This window comes from Amblyomma maculatum, chromosome 2 (assembly GCF_055883805.1).
Source record: "Amblyomma maculatum isolate TAMU_Amacu chromosome 2, ASM5588380v1, whole genome shotgun sequence".
NCBI lineage: Eukaryota > Metazoa > Arthropoda > Arachnida > Ixodida > Ixodidae > Amblyomma > Amblyomma maculatum.
Window position 1 is genome coordinate 37,874,764 of NC_139345.1, and position 22,569 is coordinate 37,897,332.

The 22,569-nt window shown below is 47.7% G+C and overlaps 1 protein-coding gene across 1 annotated transcript in view; it reads left to right on the plus strand.

The window, feature by feature from the left end:
- Positions 1–290: 290 nt before the first annotated feature.
- LOC146198400 (acetylcholinesterase-like) overlaps positions 291–22,569 on the plus strand; it is a 78,185-nt gene continuing 55,906 nt past the window's right edge. Inside the window, exons 1-3 of the mRNA XM_084593887.1 lie at positions 291–500; positions 14,461–15,256; positions 16,011–16,786. Coding sequence (XP_084450013.1) covers positions 14,477–15,256; positions 16,011–16,786 — 1,556 coding nt within the window. The 5' untranslated portion in view covers positions 291–500; positions 14,461–14,476. The remainder of the gene's footprint in view (positions 501–14,460; positions 15,257–16,010; positions 16,787–22,569) is intronic.

Genomic DNA, 22,569 nt, shown 5'->3' on the forward strand with positions numbered 1-22,569 from the left:
CATGCCAGGCGCTTCCATCTTCGGCGACTCCTCCTCTACGCGCCCACAGCGCCGCGGTTTCACAAGCGTGCCACAAGCCGCTTACGGATAGAAGCAGCGACAGGAGCAAAAAGACAAGCAGCAAGAGCAGCAGCCGCAGCGTACGGGAACAGTTACTTGTGTCGGCGGCGGACCCCGTGTTTACTTGTTGTTTGGACGCGTGCCCACCGCGGAGCAGATTGACGCTGAAGTGGTGGAAGAAAAAAAGAGGCGACAGTCATTAGCTTGGCGGCAGCTGACGGACGGTCGCTCACACGCAGCGCTCGACGTACTACTTCTTGCCTCGTCCCTGCGTAGCGTGCTCGGCTCGAGGCGGCGGCACAAGAGTCGCGAAAGCGGATTGCGTCGGTGGCTGAGTGGGCGAGCTGCGGGACGCCGCAGCAAGCCACGAGGAGGTTGCGATGACCCCATGTGCTCCGGCGGCTGCGTCGTCTCCGCCTTGTCGGCACCGCTGATATTCCGTAAGCGGACCCGAAATCAGCTTTCTCCCTCGCTCTTTCTCTCTCTCTCTCTCTGCAACTTCTTGCTGCTATTCTTCACGGCTGCCTCCTCCTTGTTTGCGGGCTGCCATCGGGCAGCTAGAAATAGCCTCCGTAGTTAAGCGCGACAGTATCCGTTCGCACGACGCATCATGTTGCGCAACCAGCAGCCTTTCGTTTGGTGGTACCTTGTGCATGCTTGTAAAGATCTTGTCGCGAAATCACTGAGCAGCCACGTATAAGGAAAGCCAGACATAAAGCGTTCACTTTGCGCAATACCAAGAAGCTCTGGGATAACGCATTTTTTTTTTCTTGAAAAAGGAGTTTTTGAACGCAGTATTTAAGCATATCGCAGAATTCTGGCTATTAAAATCGGCACGTATCCGCAGAAGTCCCATCGAGAAGCCCTTAGTTTCTTGCCATTAATGTTCTTGTCGAAAAAAAAAATTCTCCGCAGTTTTTCTCTGGCAGTCTTAACTACTCAGATATTTTTTTGCGCATCAGAAGAATTGATAGCAGAACTTATGAGATTCTAAAGTTGTCTCGCAATTAGTTTTCACAAAGTTGGAAAGGAACAAAAACACTGGAGCATCCCCCCTCCCCCCTACCAAGAAAAAAAAAAAAGCTGCATTGGGAGAAATCAGCTACTACAAGTACCTAGTCATGCGCAAGTGTTCGTATCGATCTCCAATAAATAGATGGAGGTTTGATTTTATTACTGCGAGTTCTTTCTTTTTATCTTCTGGTAATTTTGCGAGCTCCTTTTTTTGCAGTTTGTTAGATATTGTGTAGTTTATACTTGTGACATTTACACGCAGGGCCTAATCAAGCAAAGAATTAATGAATAAATGATTGACCAAGTGACAGAACAAGGGCAATAATTGAAAATAACTGTTATCGTGAAGGATGATTCCTTATTATGGTAGCAGGAAAAGAAAATAAGGGTCCCTTTTAAACAAGGATTAGATATAAACACCTTGGATAATAAGCAATATTCTTTTTTATTCAAAGTTCTTTGTTTTTCAAACGCACAATAAATGCTATTAACGACGGCAAAAACGTCAAGTTGCAGTTGGGCAGACAGGGACCGACACGGAGAGCGCATTTTTTTGTTCGCATATTTGTGCCGCAGTATGTGCATATATATATATATATATATATATATATATATATATATATATATATATATATATATATATATATATATATATATATATATATATATATATATATATATATATATATGCACATACTCAGCTACATCGGCCGCTGTCAGTTGGAAGAGCACCGGACGCGTTATTCCGAGGTCGTGGGTTCGGTTCCCACCATCGGCACGTTGTTTTTTCTTCTACTTTGTGTTTAATTATCTTTCCCCTAAATAGATTACATTACTAATTTCCGTGATTATCCAAGTAAACATTAAAAAAAAAAGACAAAGTACCATCCCCAACGCTTTCCTTGGCCTCGCCGACTGTTGGCTTCTTTCCTTCACGTATTATAACGAGCACCCTCATTTCCCCTATATATATATATATATCGGGTTGTTCACGGGGTCGCAAATAACCCAAAAGAAGAAGAACAAACAAACAGACAAATTAAGCGTTATTCACTAATCATGTACTGAATTCGGTTTTAGGGAATGTATTTTCGCGGAGTTATCAGGAACATTGAAATATGTTCGTGCAGACTGCACATGGGAAGTGGCATGAAAAGATACCTTCAGTTTAGTTTTTACCGTAATCATTATCATTCGCAGATATATAGTCATACAGCAGGACACGAGTATCATCAGACGTATCATCAGATGTATGTGCTGCTTTTTAAATTTCAAGCATGCCTTCTTTGCTTCTTTATTTTTTTTTTTTTTGTTCCATAAAGTGTTGGCCTGTTTTGAATAACCAAAGACATGCTTTTCTATGAATTGTATTTTTGTTGCTTTTTATTATCATTTTTTTTTTGTGTGTGTGCTTCATTTCCCTGCCTTTTCGTTTTCTTTTTTTAACCATGTGCCAACTGTTTTTTTTTTTTTTTCCTTTTTTTTCTGACAACGTTGTTTGCATTTACTTGTGAAAGAAATTTGGATGTTGCCTGCTGCCCTGCAATGTAGGGGCCGATGGGCATGTCAAGCCACAATTTCTGGCTTTTTTCCTTCGACCCTCGCCATGTATACATAGGAAATATAAAATTGAAATTGAAAAAAAAATGAAAATCGATTCCCAATTTTTATTTCTGACCAGTTATTCCCGTACTTTTTCTGCGCTCGCCATTCCGTCTGAAGTTTGACCGCCCTCGACTACGTATTTCTCCTCTCGTCGTTCGCTCTATTCAGCCAAAAGCTGCCATGTGCTTTCAAGCTTTGGTTCGCACGTGAATTTTAATTTCTCATCGGGGTTTAGGTGCAAGTCGATAGTCGTCGAAGTGGCAATGCGGACTGGAGCGCATGCCTAGTGGCGCGGAGAAAAACATTGCGCGCTGGCAAAGCGCGCTCACCAAACTCGTCCGTACTGAAACCGAAGTAACAAAAATAAGCGGGCAGGTGGAGGCCTCGCACGCACGCGATGAATAGATCGGTGCGATGGCGATTCGCACGCTCATAGAACCCGAGGCTGTAATGCAGGCTAAATCGCGCAGCTCTTCTAATGGGCGTGGTGGAAGCGCTCTCTAGGCACTGCGAACATGGTGCCGGTGTCAGAGTAATGCAGCAGCGCATATTTCGAAGCTCCTTGCGCGCACTCTTAGAATCCCTGATACCAGATGAATAACTTCCCGTGCGCTCATTCGCAGCGCAGCGCTCGGTAGTGCCGTGCGATATGTCAGGTTATTAGTAAATGGCCGCTACTATTGAAATTCAGCGATCTAAGAACGCGTATCTTTCTCTTTGTGACGGTACAGCAGTTGGGGCTTTTTTGTCTTAATCAGATATAGATAGATGGATTTATTGATAGGAAAAGGCAGAGAGGTTGGCCCGAATAATTCAAATCTGGCCTGCTACTCTGCACTGGGGAAGGGGAAGGAGAGAAGAAAGAAGGTCATGATGGGTGACGATGTGGGAGAAGGCATATGAAATATATATACAGACACAGCAGCTTGCTTTACAAACGTGAATCAAGTCCACTGGCGCTCAAATAACGGCAAAGAGCGCGCACTGCCTGGATGCCCTTCCCCTTGTCCTGCCAAGCGCCCAGCAGCAGTTCCTCCGACAGAGGCCTCTTGTCTAAATGCTTCAAGGAAGCAGCTAGCACATTTCTTTCGTTCGCATACTCTGGGCACACCAATAATACATGGTCCACAGTCTCTGGGATGCCACAAGTTAAACATTCCGGTGAGTCCATCTGTCCAATTAAATGTAAGTACTTGCGCGTGAAAGCCACGTTTAAACGAAGTCGATGTATCAAGCATGCCTGATGACGCGGAATATCACGCGGAACAGTAAATTTAAATGTTCGATCAAGCTTTCTTAGACGCATGTGTCGGGCGTCTGGTTGAGCCCAGTAAGTCGCTGTAGCAATATTCATACAACTCTTTAGAAGACACGTCGTATCCGCTCTTGAAAAAAAAAAAAAAAAAATCATGCGCTGCTTGAGAAAATATGGTTGTGCGACACAAGCTACCATCGCCCATCGAGGCGCTCTCTCATCTCATGTCTCATGTGCTGGGCACGGGTAGCGCAAAATGTGTCTGTTACTTATTGTCCACGACACGAGGGATCGATATAAAACCGGGATTTTATTATTATTATTATTATTATTATTATTATTATTATTATTATTATTATTATTATTATTATTATTATTATTATTATTATTATTATTATTATTATTATTATTATTATTATTATTATTATTATTATTATTATAAAGAAGCGCAACCTATCCTCTTGAATCGTGCCCACTTTGAGCAGCGCGCGGACGAACGCGACCTGAAGAAAGTCAGAGCTTCATACACAGTATGAATGTGTGTACGATGTGAGCGTTCCAAGAGTGCCATCTAGTAGACCTGTTTTTTCTGACGTCTTGGCTGTGTAGGGACACGAGAATATCGCACATCAAACATGTTATCGAAAGGCTCTAGTGAACTGACGAAATTGCGTGCGATAGCAGCGATACATTGTTTTGCCATCGCTCTCCGGCTAACCATTCCTGTATCAACCGCTGGCTCCTTAACACAGCAAATTTATTGCCGAACCTACCGTCACTCACCTCTGGCTTTAATTTTCGCTCGTAATCTTCGCCACCATGTCTGTAGTGACCTTTTGAGCCCATACCGAAGATTAAAGATCGCCCAATTAATCTCGGAGCAGCTGCTATTCTCGGAGACTAGGAACAAAAACTTTGAGAGCACTGCAGAGACCTGCATTGGAGAAATACGAAAGCATGTGCGTTACCTGCTCTTTAGTAGCTACTAGAGTGTCATGACTAAGCACTTTTGAGAGCTTCTTATATTGTATTCTGCAGAATACTCGGAACAATAAGCAATATACGACCAAACTTTATCGAGGCAACTTGCGTCACACCGGAGAGAGCATTACAATATTACGGTGATCAGCAGAGAGGCGTCCACTCGCTTCGTGCGCGGTAAGAAGAGCACGGGGCTCTCTTCTCACCTCGTCTCCTTTCCTGTCTAACCTTCGCAATGTGCGTACACACGATGAAGCCATAAATAGCGGCGCCATATCGAACCGGCTGTTTGCAAACGGAAAGCGGCGAGAGGGACGCGCGGCCCTCTCTTCGCCCTCTCTTGTCTTCAATATTCATCCCTCTTCGTTCAGTTCATCCACCTCCTCCTCTTGCACCGACCTCTATATCCGCTCTGAAAGAGCTTCCAAAGAAGAGGTTCATACTACGGGCTCTGTACGAGTGAGCGAAAAGTTCAAAGGCGCGCGCGGCTAATTACGCTGCCTCGACGGACGGCGATGACGTATAGCGTGCTTGTCCTTCGGAGGTCGCCCGGATGTTTGCGGTCTCTGCAGACATGTCTGTCGTCGCATTAATTTTGTTTTTGGCTGCGCTGGCGCTTCAAGCCACTCTACTTTTTTACTTTATTATTGTTATTATTTTTTTTTTCGTGTTTGCTTCTGTTCCTGCCTCGTTTTTGCTACACCCATGGATGAACCGCATTGAAAGCCGTGGGTGCTCTTGAAATTCCTTGAACCACCACTTTGTTAATTAGGAGAAATGCCCTCGGGCGACACATCCTAATTGCGGTACTCGTTTCTTTGTCCCCCCCCCCCCCCCCTCCTCCCCCCTTCTCTCTGTCTCTCTAGCAGTGACATCGCGGGAGTTCTCTCCCATTTGATAACGCTGCCAGGGCTGAGGGATTAGAAGTACATTTTAGCGCGGTTTACTTCATGTATGCAATGTGGACACTAGTGCACACGATTGCGTGCGGGTTCCAAGACGTCGCAGGGCAACTTGCTAATGCATTGAAGCGTATTGTCCATTGCCCTAAAATATTTAATTATTCACTTATTTTGTTCATATCTATAAATGGCATTCAGTTAATGCAGTTACTTTTGGCCTATTTGGAATCAAGACGAAGCAATAGGCAGAAGGCAGGACAACCACTAACCGTTGATGGTAACAGACTGGATTCCAAGGGAAGGCAGCGTAGCAGGCGGCGGCAGGAAGTTATAGTGGGGGGAGGGGGGGGGGGGGGGTGATCAAATGAATGAGTTTGCGGGGGTCAAGTGGATGTAGCTGTCACAGAGCTCAGAGGACTAGTTTCATTGAAGTGGTATGGGAGAGGCCTTTGCTCTGCGGTGGGTACATGCTGCAGGTAATACAGGGTCTCTGTACTCACCAGGTGCCACCACCGTCGGCTATGCGTTCAGCGCCACTTGTGGCACTTCTGTGTCTGGAGTGGGGTGGATGAATACATGCAAACAAACGTTTCAAAATCGTTTTGTGATTTAATAGAGCACCAATGACGTCGGCCCTTCGTGAAGAAAAGTCGAGTACACACTCGAATAGGTTGCGAATGTATGAAACGCCTTTTCGAAGGATATGTTTTTCTGAAACACCGCAATACGTGCGCGTGTGAGCCACTCCTGACCTCCAGCACCGGACGCCAGCGCGACACTTCTCTTTCCACAGTGCAGTCATGTAGGCAGTCGTTCGTTCACGGTGAGCGTGTCCTTCGAAGACAAATTACGTAGCGTTATTCTAACGAAAAACGTGGTAGTGGAGGGGGAGGAGGAGGAGGGGGGGGGGCAACTTTATCTCCACCTTTATGGCTATGAGGTGGCAGTGTTAACGGCCAAGTCCGACCAAATCAGCCACTCACGTGGTCACGTCACGTCGCACAATCCTAGGATCGGCCAGTGCCCGGCCATGTTCACCTGCCAGAAGGTGATATGTTTCTGTTTTTTCGTTCACAACGCCTAAAGCCAGATTTCCTGGATAACGGGGCCTTTCACGCTACCCCTTTAAAAACAAGGAACACTACTTTCATCATATAGAGCAGACTTAGATGTCACCATCGACATCGGTGATTTCCCAAGTAAACTGCGTCACGTCGACACAATTCTGCGCAGATCCGAGGAGTTAGGTGACACCATCTTTCACTTCGAAACGGCGATCGCCGAATAGTGGCAGATAAAACAATATATAACGCAATTTTCTCACCAATAAATGCGTCTCCTCCTGGTCTACAGATTTCAACAAACCTTGAGCCACGGATATTTGTTTTTTTTTTTTTTTTTTTTTCAAAACGCAATAATTAGGTGTTGTCCTGCTAGTCCTTCTACGATAGAAAAGTATTGAAAAGTTCTGCGCCCTCACCGAGAAACATTTTGGGCCTCACTAAAAGCTGAAGAGCAAACCATGGGACTTAACTGAGACTGCACTTTTTTTTTTTTTTTTTTGCTTGAATCATCGCACACACCGTCCTTACATTCAGGTGGTCCGGTGCCTACGACGAGGTCACGTCCCTGCCGGCTGGTTCGTAATTAGCGCCAAGCGACCCCCATTCCATGACCCCCCCCTCCCCCTTTTCCTCCAGCTTTTTCTCGCTCGCGTCTCTCGGGGCTCATAGAGTGGTGCTCGCAGTGCGTAACCCCCAAGTGTGCAGGTCAGCGCACGTGTGCGCGTCACGTATGTCTTTTATGTATATCCTACCCACCTCACTCCCTTTCCAGGCTCGCACTTCGTCAAATGCCCACAAGGGAGGATACCGTGCAATGCATTATAGCTGTATCAACGTGCAGAGGTGCTGACGCCGATAAACGAAGCGTGGCACCACGTGCTCCGGCGCGTTAATTCACTCCAACGGTGTGTCGGGGCGCTTACTGCGCCCTGCCGCTATCGTTTAGCTGTTCTGTCGTTCCGCTGCTGGCCAAGAGGTCGAACATTCGGCACGCGACTGCGCCAGCCGCATTTCAAGCGGACGCATGGCCGTGTTCAGGAACTCCGCGGCATACTCTGATCTGAGGCTCTGATGGCCTCGAAAGCGTAACCTTGGGAGAACGTTAATTCCTTAAATGTTTCAGAATACCTTTACGGCTGTGGAAAAGCAGTTACCACCGCAATCTGGTGCAACGTGCGCTGTAGTCACTAAGCGTGTTGTTCTTTTTTTCTCAATCAAAAGTTTTCACGCGCTTTTAGTCTGAGCAAGTTCACTCTGGTTCAAATGGTTTAACTTTTGTGGATATGCATGCATCGCTTGTACAAGCAATCGACGTTTTGGTCCGGTGTTGTTTACGCGCTTCAGGCGTAGTGGAGCGCATATACAACACCCGTTGTACAAAACTATATACAACGCGTTTCCGATGAACACGGTGCCCTAACCAGCCAGCTAACCCGATGCTCTTGGAAGTCAGTTTATTGTATTTATTTTGCTGTGCAGATAACAAAAAATTAACCAAGCCTAATTAGTCAGCTTATGAACGCTTGGCTTGCGAAAAAAGTTAAAATAGAAAAAAAAAACACTCAAATCAACATGAATAACTTGGATGGAATGTTTCTAGCTTGGTTAGCTGTACGTCGATCTTTATACCGCCTTTATTAGAAAGCCCGTGAAATGTACAAATTTCTGTGACTGACAAAAACATCGCGACAACCACGAAGGGAAGTCTGGACACCACAGTGACTTCTTTTTAAAACCTCGCTTAGTAGAACGCGTTCTATATTTCCCCCCTTGACAACCTTTACATTGTGCGTATACATACACTCAGACCCCTAGGCAATATGCCGCCGACAAACGACGGACTATGCTTTTTGATTTCGGATCCAAGTACGCACACTGTGTCCGCCGTGCAGCGGAAAACTTTTTTTTTTTTTACAGCACACTGCTTGCTCTAAAATCATTGCCCGCACTTTTGCAGTGATCTGGAGCTCCGTGGGTATACAATTCTCGCCTACGACTCGGCAGCGACGCCATGGTGGACCGCGGACACTTTTGTCAAAGACGTCGCCTGCGCGCGTATAGAGCTAGACTAGGCGGGGCTCAAGCCGTCCGAGCATGACGTGAGCAGAATCGAAGGAGGCAATCAACCTGATTGCTCGGCGAACGCGGCACGTATTGGACTCTTCCATCCGGAAGCGAGGACGACGGAAACGCGATAAGCGCTCACGCGGCAAAAAGAAAACACCACTTCCAGCGAACAGGCAAAAAACGCGAGAAATGACTTCCGACATGTCTAGCCTCACATATCGGCTTCTGCAAGTGTTGTAAAGGTGAGCTGTCAGGGCTCTGGGGCTGCATGTACCGAGAGAGAAATGAGCACAGAGGAGAGGAGCTACCAGCGGCCAAGACGCCCTCACACGGCGGGGGGTAGTGAGGCGTTTTCTCGTCAAAAAGGTCGACGTGCCTTATTCTGTGCGCTCGACCTCTGAGATCGAAGTCCGAGCGTGGGTGCCTTCGAGTGGAGCAGAGCGGGGGCGTTCTTGCAAGTTAGCCTTCAGCCGAGAACTGCACTCAGGTTGAAGTCGTGGGTGGGCACAGGGCATGCGTACTGTCTTTGACGAGTTCAAGACCTCCACATCGCACTACGTCGAGCGCGTCTGGTTGATGTGACCGGTCCGGCACTGCTTTTTATACTTATACTATTGTTTCTTGTTGCTTTTAACTAAACATAATTTGAATGCTTCGATAGTCACAGGTTTACAGAAGAAGGATTCCTTAACGAGACGCTTTTATGAGCATCACAGTCCCCATTGACTTGCTCTGCACCGAGAGATTTTTTTTTTTTATTTACTGCTTACTGCTTACTGCTTGCATATTGATATTTTTTTAAGATCTTGAGAGGTACCTCCGTGCGATCTCTTTACATAGGCCGCAAAGAAATGCGGGTATTCTATATGCTACAAAGCTTAGTGATTAGGCGCTTCAGTAAGTAAAATGGTTTAATCAACTTTGTAACTTTTATTTCAATTGGCTAATATACTGTGAATTCGAAACCCATTTATTTCAAAGCGCGGTCCTCTTTTTCAGCTTTCTTAATCGGCAATGTGACTCAAAGTATCGACCGTCAAAAACAAGCATTTAAAATCTCAACTAGTTCCACACATTGCATAGCAATAAAAGGCGTGTATAGTATTTCATGCGTCAAATGCAAATTAGAGGTGTGCACAGGCCGAAAATTTGAGCCCGAGCCCGGCCCGCGCCCGATGCTACAGACTCGAGCCCGGCCCAGCTCAACTTTGAAAGGGTCTGAGCCCGGTCCGCCGGCCGGCCGCTCAGATTTAAGTCCCGGGCCCGGTACGGCCCGTCATTCTATAATTGAATGTATAGTTGAAGCGATGATACGGAAGGAAATAATTTCAGGATGATAAATTATCCAAGATGTTGAAATGTTGAGTTCTCACTTTTGAAATGATAAAATTGCTGAATATAAGAGGCACAGCACTTACAATTAACGTATTGTGCAAAAACAAGTTATGTATTGAATTGAGGCATTTGTGGCGCTCCTGGATAATTAATCCGGTAGTGCGGAAGTTTCTTTTGGTGCTATAACTTGTGGCTGGAATGACTAACACGTTATTTGATAGGAAAGCAAGTTTTCCGTAAGCAGCTTGTTTACTTCTCGAAAAGTGCGCTAACTCTAAATCTAAACAAGGAGTTGAATTTGTGGCCGAGTACTCGATGAGCTCGCCCTGCACACTGTGTGCCTTTCACGCGAACTTTTCGCAACAAAAGAAACAAGAGGAAGCTCTTGCATCGCAGACGCTTTGAGCTGTGTTCCGCTTCAAACGAGGCCGCGCGTCGAGGCAAGAGGAAGCCCCACAGCGACGTTTTATAGGCGACAGCATGGCGCGATTCTCGAGACGACACCGAAACATGAGCGCTGGTTTTGCCTAAGCAGAGATCCGAAACTCGCAACTGTATCGCCCACAAGCGGCTCCTCTGCTCGGTCACTGACGGCTGCCAAAGATCCGTTCGCGGCGAGGAAGCGGGGACGAAAGGTGGGTCGGAGCCGGGAAAAAACCTCGGAAGCTCTCGCGTGGGGAGGCCGCGGGAAAATCCTGGGTCGACGGCTGAGGGGGAGGATATGGTTGGGACAGAGCTTCGCCTCGGATCCTCACCAACCTTTTGACGGGTGCAATAAATGTTATTTCTCTCTCTCTCTCTCTGTGTAGTAGTAGTAGTAGTAGTAGTAGTAGTAGTAGTAGCAGTAGTAGTAGTAGTAGTAGTAGTAGTAGTGGTAGTAGTAGTAGTAGTAGTAGTAGTAGTAGTAGTAGTAGTAGTAGTAGTAGTAGTAGTAGTAAAATACTTTATTGAGGCGCAACACTTAGGTGCCTAATACATCGATGGCCTGATGGACGAGCAGGCGCTGTTCTTCTTCACCCTCAGCACCAAGCCAGTCCACCCAGGTCCAGATAGTATGGGAGGAGGTGGGAAAGAATCCCGATTGCAATGCAACCGGACATGAAAATAGCAGCGTGAAAGGTTGGCATAAGGGGAAGGGCAGTTGGGGCATGATAGATCACGACGGAATTTGTACAGATATAGCCGTACACTAGACGCTTATCGCACTATGGCCGTATTCGTGCTTTCGCAAAAGTTGTATGGTTGCTGAAATAGAAAGGCGTCACGTCAATATGTCGAAAGCAAACTATTCGTCCTCTGACACCGGCGCTATTCGAGGCAACGGTAAGGCTTTCTTTGGGTGTGAACCGATTAGACAGCCCTTGAGTTCTCGCTCCACTAAGGCTGCTGAGCTTCTTAACACTTGTGAATAAAGTAGGACAACACCACAGTGTGCAAGCCCGTTTAGTATCGTAGTGGGTATGGAAAGTGATTGCGCGTGCGCACAATATGCTTAGCGCACAGAGTCTCAGTCTGGCGAAGAAGCCTTGCGGTGAAGCAGGGTTGAAAGAATGCGCAGTGGTTACAGCTCAAATCTCGGAGCCACTGCTAAAGAGTACTACGAGGCCGCGAGAATTTCGAGGAAAAGAGAGAGAGGGGATGAAAGAAAAGGAAAACGGCGATCGTGGAAGATACGGATTAGTTTTCGCGGAAGAAGGCAGGCTGGAACCCAATTAACAAACACCGGCAACGCGCATAGACAAAGGTAAACTTGTGCATGATGCCTAAACGGAAATAACAGTGAACCTTTCTTGGATTCTCCTCAGAGCATGAAAACAGAGTGGTTTACCCCTTTGACTTAGATTACCTGTGCAAAGGGACCGAACAATGTTTTGTATCATAGCCATCATAGGGATATTTGCAACGATCTTTGTTGTTTTTGTTGTTCGTAAAGTCACAATATATACCGAACATGCACGGCATTAGACGTCAGCAGTAAATGCTGTCGTAGATAACAGCTGGCCAGGCTACACTTGACAGTGTTATGCAAGCAACTGATGGCAATGAAAGCATTGTCACATCTTTCAGTTTTGTTTCTTTAAATGTTGAAACGACCGCTTTAAAAATCCGGGCGTGTCACGCGCCTACAAACACGTTTCTCAGAGACGTGTGCACCCGGGCGAATAGAGGAGCTCTGTGTCGTGAAGGTGCAGCTTCTATAACTCGGACCCTTGCCTGAGCGATGGCCATGACATAATCGTCACGCTCCTGACGATGACATGACGGAAATACAGTTAATAAAAGGGTTTACAGTCATGATAAATACGTGCACATATCAAAAGAGGACTGCGGACACTAACTGCAGAGTCATGTAAATTCTAAAGACACCCATTGTATTTTGCAAGTAAAAAAGAAAACAGTGAAGTGAACCCTCCAGGGAAGTGGTCGACGGAATTTGAAAAGAAAATTAAGTCGGCTAGGTTCGGTTTATAGCTATTGCAGTCCCAAAGTGAAGCGGGTATGAGGGACACGGTAATGCAATGCTCCTGAAATTTCGACCAGGTTTTTCGCCATGCGCTAGCATCGCACAGCACACAGGTATCTTGCTTTTCCCCTCCATCAAAAAACGGCCGCCGCAGCTGGCAATGGCCGGGGGATTAGAATGCCTCAACACAGATTGAAATGCTTATATGTTTCTCTAAACATATTCATTTACTTACGATGGTCTTGCAATTCATTCTGTTCAATAATTCTCAATAGTTCAATAGTTCAATAGTTCTCAACTTGCACAGGCCATAAATAGTTGTCTTGTGTGTTTAGTTTCGACTTGCAAGAATCATGAGTGTAATTGGAAATATGTCGTATGGTGTGTGTGTGTGTGCTTGTGCGCCGGAGTGTTTTAAGTTTTGCTATGAAGAAGGGGTGTGTTGCTTGCATTCGGAGGCACCTTATAACTAATACAACAAAAAAGTTTAGACTCTGACACTAAATTACAATTTACAAATGTATAGGTGGCGTGTATGTTAGCAGAAAGGCTGCCCTTGGGGTTACTTGTAGCAGTACCTTTTTTTACCTTACGCAGTTTTTACCACACTTATTATGTCTACTATGAGTAATGCTAATAGCATTGTTAAAAGGGCGCGAATTGGAATGAATTATTTTGCGAAGATATTCGGACGAAGACAGCCTCGGCTGAATTTTTCGCAACTTAGCTCCGTGCAAGAATTCACTCTTTTAAGCAAATTTCCTAGGATGCTTAGCGGATACATGAATGCAGCGTTAGCATGTGATGAATACAACAAGAGACTATTTCTTATGTCGCGACAACGACATTGAGGAACAAAACAGTCCACAACCGTCACAGTAGCGTATTTGTTCCGGTCTTTAAATTCCCTCTGAGTGTTCATTCACTCCTACGGTGAGAAAGGAATTGATCGCCGAGTATGTAGTCTATCGTCAATCAAGAAACACAAGACAACTTGTATTCTTCTTTAATCGTGACGCGAACACAATACCGAGGAGAAGGAACATAGATTGCTGGAGTGGCCTGTTGGTCGGTCCCAGCTGTTGCTGCCTAGCTTCCCTCGCCTGGGCCACGATGGCGCGGAAGTGTCCAATTCAAACTCATAAGTGGCTCTGCGCCTCCAGCGGCTTTCACCGAAGAGGGGGCCCAGGGGAAAGGGCCCTCCCACCCGGCGTGCTCGCTCCCGTTGCCGGCCGATGACGCCCGCGTCGAGCGACGCGGCATGCCACGCGCTCGAGCTGGCGTCAACGGTTTATCTCTTTGCGCGCTTTGTCTAGGGGAAAATTTTCCGGCGACGCAGACGTACCGCCGCCGCCCGCAGCGGCGGAATAGGGGGTAGGTCGTGTCGGCAGAAATCACGACACGGAAACGAGTCTTCTGGGTGAGTGAAGTGTCTTGTTGCTCGAACGCCATTAGGAACAGAACTTCGAGCATATGCTTCATTCTTCAAAGCTGCTGTCAGGCGCCGATTTGAAAAGCTGGAGCCTCGCGCAAATGTCATCGCGGCCGTCGGCAGATTGCTCTTCGACGAACCACGATAACATGTTCAAGCGCGACGTCCTTGTCTTGCGCGATTCAATAGATGTGGGCGAGTAAAGTGGACATCTAGACATATGCGCGTCTGAAGACTCGCTTCTGTCCTCATTGCAAAGACGTGTGGTTCGCATGATGCAGGTTGGTCGCAGGCGCCATGGTGTGCGCCCCGACGTCGTTGGCGATGCTGCTGCTGCTCGTGGCCGGGGTCCCCGTGCGGCCCGCGGCGGCGCGCAAGGGCCACCAGCACCAACAGCAGCAGCACCACCGGCCCGACCCGCTGTTGGTGCACACCACCAAGGGGCCCGTGCGAGGGCTGGCCACCGAGTCGCCGACGGGCAAGCCCGTCGACGTCTTCTACGGCATCCCGTACGCGAAACCGCCCGTGGGCCGCTACCGCTTCCGGCACCCCAAGCCCAACGACCCGTGGAAGGGTGTTCTCGACGCCACAGTCAAGCCCAAGTCGTGCTTCCAGACGGTGGACACATTCTTCGGCGACTTCCGAGGCAGCCTCATGTGGAACGCCAACACAAATATGAGCGAGGACTGCCTGACGCTGAACGTTTGGGTTCCGCGGCCAAGACCAAACGCCAGCCACCCGGCTGCCGTGCTGGTGTGGATCTACGGTGGTGGCTTCTACAGCGGCACATCGACGCTGGATGTGTACGATGGCCGCGCTCTGGTGTCCGAGGAACGCGTGCTGCTCGTGTCCATGAACTACCGCGTCGCGTCGCTGGGCTTCCTGTGCCTGGACCACCCGGAAGTGCCGGGCAACGCGGGCCTCTTTGACCAGCTCATGGCGCTCCAGTGGGTCCAGGAGAACATCGCTGCGTTCGGCGGAAACCCCAAGAATGTCACCCTGTTCGGCGAGAGCGCTGGTGCCGTTAGCGCCAGCATGCACCTGCTCTCGCCGCTCTCCAGGGACCTCTTCTCCCAGGTATCCTTCCTTCAATCTTGAATTGACTTCCCTTCTGCGGTGCTTTCGTTTTACGCTGAGCCAAAGAATAATGTGATGCTGGCCGTGAAGATTACCGTCAAGCACATTTAGGCACACTCATTAAAGGATTGTGACTCTACCACCACCGCGCTCGTTATGATGACCTTACTTGACTTTTGAAACATTTGCTTTTCAAATTTATGTGAGCTTGACTGGTGTTTCTTTTACTGTGCTAAATTATCTATTTACAGAGCGCGTCTCTGTATAGGTCGCATTCATTTTACCCCGTGCACTCTAAGGAAAAGCGCAGAAGTAGCAGTGGTCGACAGAGAACCAAATGGGAGGATGTCAGTAGGAAGTTATAGAAATGAGGTGGCTGTCGCTGGCGCTGGCTAAGGTTAAATTAGGGCTCAATGAAAGACGCCCCTTGCCCTGCTCTCAATGTAGTTAGTCTGCTGCTAACTGTGATGGTGACCATTAAACGTCTCGTCTATAGGCGCTTAACGCAGCACTTGATGACAGGAGTGCGCGGGCGGGCGCAGATCTGCATTTTTATTTACCTATTGGAGTAGCTGTTTTGCCGAATGTGCTTGTCATTTGGGACTGGCGGGGAACGTAGGCTGTCCCGTTTGCCTTGACGTCATATAAGATGGCACCGTTATTGAGACAAACTAGTCTTACGCTCCCGAGGATATGTTTTACTGTTCGTTGCGGGGCTGCTCTAATAGGCGTTACTTGGCTTTTGTCCCGGCAGGCCATTCTGCAGAGCGGCACGGCCATCGCCCCGTGGGGTGTCCACGACCGGCAGACTGCGTTGCAGTCTGCGCTACGGCTGGCCGAAACGCTGCACTGTCCTCACGACGAACGCCATCTGGAGGCGATGCTGGCATGTCTACGCGAGCAGGACCCGGAGACGATCGTGAACAGCGAGACGGGCAATTTCGGTGTGGTCGAGTTCCCCTTCGTGCCGGTCGTGGACGGCGCCTTCCTCGACGAAAGCCCCCAGGAGTCGCTGGCGGCGCGCAACTTCAAGAAAACGCGCCTGCTGCTGGGCTCGAACCGCGACGAGGGCACCTATTTCCTTATCTACTATCTGACAGAGCTGTTTCGGCGTGACGAGTCGGTCTATTTGGGTCGCGAGGACTTCGTGCGCGCCGTGCGCGAGCTCAATCCTTTGGTGGGCGAGCTGGCGCAGCAGGCCATCGTGTTCCAGTACACGGACTGGCTCAACCCGGAGGATCCCATCAAGAACCGGGACGCCGTGGACAAGATAGTGGGCGACTACCACTTTACGTGCTCAGTGGTGGAGTGGGCGCACCAGTACGCGCTGGCTGGATCGCAGGTGTACGCCTACTACTTCACGCACCGCTCGTCGCAGAGCGCCTGGCCCCAGTGGATGGGCGTGATACACGGCGAGGAGATCGCCTTCCTCTTCGGCGAGCCGCTCAACAAGTCGCTCGGCTACAGGCCCGACGAACAGGCGCTCAGCCGACGCATGATGCGATACTGGGCAAACTTCGCAAAGACAGGGTGAGTGTCCTTCTTCTCCGGTCGGAGGAAAATTGCCTACGAAATGTATGTGTTACTCAAGCGCATCAAGTGTCGGTTTACCATATGTATTGCCTGTACGGGCACACAAGATTGACGAAAGTTCGACTTGCAACAGCACAATGTTGGTTGCTATCCGATCAGTCTTCTTCTCAAGCACAACAAATTCTTTTTTTTTTCTTCGGCAACGTAAACACACCAGAACACGAGCTGAGCTAAGTCCTGTGGAGAGACTTTGCCTAGACCTTCATGACGCGAAAGTATAGAAAACACGGGACATATTTGTGTTCTAGTTCGGCACCGTCTTCCTGGTGGCGGACTGCTTGCGACTACAAGGCTGGAAGAACATGCATCTATCGTAAATGCGGTGCTAGCTTCATATGCCCCTTCACGTCGCGACTGGGTGCTCTTAAGAAAGCAACGCTCAGAGGGGCTCCTATATGCGCAGTCTTCAGGCCGCCGTTAATGTGGTATACAAGAGAGGCATATGTCCGACAAAATATTTCTCGACGAACTACTTACTGTTGACGACACTTTCCCCCCCTGCTGGTTGGCGTTGATGAGCCTGCCTTTTCATAAGAGATTTATAGCGCGGTGTGTGCCATTACCGTGCCCCACGCGCCGCCACTGCGCATGCGTAGATCGTCTCGAGGTTGCCTGCTCTACGCGCCGCCAGCTGCGTTCACTCCTGCCACATCGGGACCAATCAGGAGATGCGCACAGGCGACTTGCGGTGGCGGCGCAATAATAAAGATCTAGTGTCTCCGCCGGCGTTTTTGCGCACTTGACGAGCTGTTCTTAATTTGGCACGTAATACAACGATGTTGTGGCGTCCGTACGAAGTATAATTCACTGGCAAGCGTCGGGCTAGCATTGCTTACGTTTCCGTGTACTAATCACAAGTTCGCGTCCAAAGGACACGGAGGGCAACTACGTCTAGACATCGTTGTGGGGGAAAAAAAAGCACTTCTCTAGTGACATTTGTCCACCAGAAAAAGGCGGCATTTATCGCCGAGAACAACAGATTTCTTTCCCCAAAGCCAATTCCAGCGTTGCTCACTTATTCGGCAAATGACGCTGTTCCGTACATACAGGCGACGCTTCTTCACAAAATACTGCCAAGTACATAGTATACCGACTACTAGTAGTGCTACTATAACCACCATGCTACTCCGCGTACCAATGATTGCTAATAAACTGTTTCGCCTTTTTTATTCACGATTACTGTGGCCGCCTTCAGGTTTTTGTAGTGGTTGTGATCCCATCGCATGTGAGCCCCGCCAGTCGATTAAAACTCGTCATCATGTCCTTCTTGAAAAGAAAAGGAAAAGAACCGCTTTGAAGTAAATGACAAACTAGTGCAACTAGCCTCCTACAGTGCAGCCGGAGGAATCAGTGTAGCTTAGAAAAGCTGTTGTTGGTTACAGTGACAGCAACTTACTCGTACAGAGAGATTTCCATTTTTTTCCCAGCGCCCTTTTAAAACGAACCAGTGGAGAACAGGTTGCGAGCTCCTCGTTGCGCCACCTTTATTCGCCTCCAATGAGACCAAAAATGGCGGCACAAACCATGACATCAACTAGGAAATAGCAGCGTCTACATACGGCAAGCCTGACACTGCTATCCTCATTGAGAGTTGCAGTCATTCTTGAGTACCGACGACCTGTGATCTGCTCTCAAACACCCGCAGTCGCTCATACGGCTCGCGCGTCCTGCTCGATGTCCGTAGCGCTCGATCGAGACTCACGATTCCTTACGTCCTTCCTTTTAACTACATACTGCTAATGTCGAGTTCCTGTTACAAATTGCGACCTCCTGCACCATTTAAGGAGGAGAGCGAGGTTTCCCAATTTACGACTCCCTCTTTCTCCCCATCTCCGTGTTCTCACTCACACGCCTGTAGTAATGAGGCTCGATCCAGTCGGCCCGATCCGCTTTCGCCACCCCTCACCTCTTTGTCCAGGATGATGAGAGTCAGTACATCGAAGGAGCGGCGAGAAAGTGGGTCCATGCAGCTTCGCGTACGCGCGCTGCTGCCGCCGAAGAGAGTTTCGACTCGCTCTGTTTACCCGCTGGCTGTATGCGCCTCAGCAGTCGGAGCCTCGAAGTTTGAATAACGTGCATTCGTAGGCGTGCTCGCAACCAGCTCAGTTTGAAACGCCCGTGCTGCTCCATTTCAAACGCTCTCGAGGCATATGATGATGCCAGATCGAGCGACGCCACGTTTCGTAGCTGGACGCTTCATATAGTACGTTGGCTGTGCTGACCGCACCGCGGAATCCAATTAACGTAATCGAAGCGGCAGCTTACACCTGTCCTGAATAGGCTGTAATGACTGCACAACATAACCAAGGTTTCAGTAATAAGATCAATAATAATTTATTGATAAGTTGAGAACGCGACTCAAAGAAATTCGAAGGACTCCGGACGGGCAGCGGGCTGACAGAGTCGAAATTAATAGACTGAACTCAGTGATTGTGGGGCTTATTGCTCGCCCAGGGTAGTGAAAGGAAGTATTTTCATTCGTTTCTTGTTCTTCATAAATAAAAAAATTGTTACTTTGCATCGCGAGAGTGGGTCAGATTTATGTTGACTCATATAGTGTCATTCCTTATTGTTTATGGGCACACGAGGACTGTTAGAACTAGGGAAGTTACGAACTATTCATAGTCAGAATGCGCGCAGCGTGTGACAGGTTATGCTGTAACTGACAATCGACTTTGCAAATCGCTACCGTGGTTGTAGCCAGTGTTTGTGTCCAAACGTCTCTCTCATTCTCCTGTATTTAGTCCTGTACTAAGCCAGCATCGGACCATATCTACCAATATTTCCTAAAAGCTCGTCTTCCTGCCTGGTTGTGCCTTCCTCAGCTGCGTTTCCCCTACTTTGGACTTCACTGCGTTACCCTACTATTATCTGCTCCGCTTTCGTTATGTCACATGTATTGACGTTACATGTAGTACACAAGCACAACAGCACTGCACGTGATGGTCGGCCGCACTGCAGATGAGGAAACAAGGTTTTACACATGCAAAAAACAGAAGCGGCTTAACGTGGCCCATAACACATCAAAACCGGCGAACGAAGCCGAGCGCGCTGTTTGAAAAAGGAACAGATAGCAACGAGCGAAAGCGGCTGGGGAAACCATGTGCGCTGTCCAGATCAAAGAGTACAAGTGGGTGAAGGCCGTGTCCGCCAGCCAAAATATCTGCATTATGAGCCGTACTATATATATGACGCCATTTTTTCCTGTAGTGCACTTCATGCTTACGTTTATTTATTTATTTATTTATTTATTTATTTATTTATTTATTTATTTATTTATTTATTTATTTATTTATTTATTTATTTATTTATTTATTTATTTATTTATTTATTTATTTATTTACAAATACTGCAGGCCCTTCTCGGGCCATAATGACAAAACGTGAAGTACATTCAACAGCAACAAGCGAACAGAGTTAAATCCAGAACACAAATGGAGCACAAAGGTAGAGAATTGACAACAAGAACTAACTTAACAACGAACGTAGGCAGGGAACTTGGCCCAAAATAGGCATGCATGTGAGCCCTATGCATCATGTAGAACTTGTAAAAATAAATTCACTGATTCGCAATTCACAACATCTGCGGATAGACGCCATAGTACGTGGAAGTAACGAGTATTTAAAAGCATTAATTCTACATGAAAACGCGGTAACATATTTAGAATGATAGGAGCGTGTTAGGCGGCAAGATAATGGGGTCAACTGAAGTTCCTTCCCCAATTCTTTATTTTATTGTGATAAAATAATTAGAATAACTTTGATATTTCGCGATGACGACGCATGACCAGCTGCTCAAGTCCTGCGATTTGCAGCAGGGCTGTTGGGGAAGTGTTCCAGCTATAACAAATAAAGATAAACCTGGCTGTTTCGCTTTAGACGTTTTACGTTTTAAGTTTGTTAGTTTCGGTCCAGGGATCCGACACTACCGCAGCATATTCCAATTTTGACCGTACAAACATTTTGTAATCTAAAAGCTTTATTTCTTGCTTAGATTGTGCTATTCGTCCTTTTCGAATAGCGCAGCTGTCTTTCATTTCTATGTACGATATGTGCTCGTTCCATCGAAGGTCCGAGGTTATATGAATTCTTAGGTATTTAAAAGCGTTGACAACCTAGAGAGGTTCGTTGGCTATGCGATATGTGAAACTTAAATGATTCTTTTTTACTATCAGTAACCTGTTAAGGCACCGTAGAAAGGTTCTAGGTGCTTAGGATGACCTGGAAAGTTGATTCATGTTTGGACCCAATCAAAACTACAAAGTCAAAGCGCCTCTTGCGGCAATCGAATTGCCCGTACCCGAGTCACACGCTTAACTGAAGTGCCTCTAGTCCTCGAAAAACGTCTACCAGCGCTCAGATGGGCTGAGAAATGAATAAACAAGGAGCAGGTGGGGGGCGGCGGAGAGAAGGAAATATAGTCTTTAATAGAAAGAGAAGCACTTATGTTGTCCTTCCAAGTGGCTCCGGCGCTCGCGACTCTGGGTCGTCAGCAGTCATGCATGCTTCCTGTTTACATGGTCGACTCGCATGCAATTACGCCGAGCTGATCATAAGTACGCGTGCGCGTGTGTGCGTAAGAAAGAGGGAGACATGCTAGGAGAGGTATAGGGTGAGGTGGCATTATGGTTGGCTGCCGTATTTTTTGAGCAGGGAAGCTGACCTCGCGCATGAACCGAGTGATGCTGTGAGGAAGAGAAAAACGTGAGAGAAGGGGATATAGGTACATGCGCGTGCTATGCGCGTGACGAACATTCCTCGAAGCTGCGCAATGGTGCCCGATTTTTACCGTGCGCACGGTGCTTCTCGAGCTGTGCGTGTTTAACTTTCCTGCATATACACTCGCTCTCAAAATCTGTTTTGGTGGCTCTCTCAGCAACACCCTCGGCGACGTGCGAGCGAGACTGGAAGGCACCGCATGGCCGGCACTCGGGACGGCGCGGGCATATCGGTTGCGCCGAAAACGAACCATTGAGTAAGAACAGCCCCCGACCGCCCCGGTCGAATAAATGTCGCCTCTCGTCTCTTTCCCTCGAGCGAGAGGCGAACGTACAACCTGGTGTAAAGGCATCGTCAAAAAAGCTCGCCCCCGCCCCAACTGGAACAAATAATAATAATAATAATAATAATAATAATAATAATAATAATAATAATAATAATAATAATAATAATAATAATAATAATAATAATAATAATAATAATAATAATAATAATAATAATAATAATAATAATAATAATCAGTCAATCTTTATTTAATGTGCGCAGGAACAACCATGTGGTCTTGTAATAATAATAATAATACCAAGTAAAGAAGAAAAAGAAGAGGGAGAGAAAGACGCGCGCCGCAACAGCCGTCGTCCACCGCCTAAGCGGTGGCGCGTGCAATGACAGCCTACAACAGATGAAAATTTGGTGGCTGGCTGGCCCTCGCCGCAAGCGGCGTTGACCTACCGTCTCAGCTACGTAAAGCCGGGAGCCGCCATCCTTCACCACCTCCCTCGCGCTGTAGCTGATTGGTGTGGTTTGTGGGGTTTAACGTCCCAAAGCAACTCAGGCTATGAGAGACGCCGTAGTGTAAGACTCCGGAAATTTCGACTACCTGGGATTCTTTGACGTGCACTGACATCGCACAGCACACAGACGCCTTGCTTTTCGCCTCCATCGAAAAGCTGCCGCCGAGGCCGGGATTCGATCCTGCGTTCTTAAGAACAGTAGTCGAGC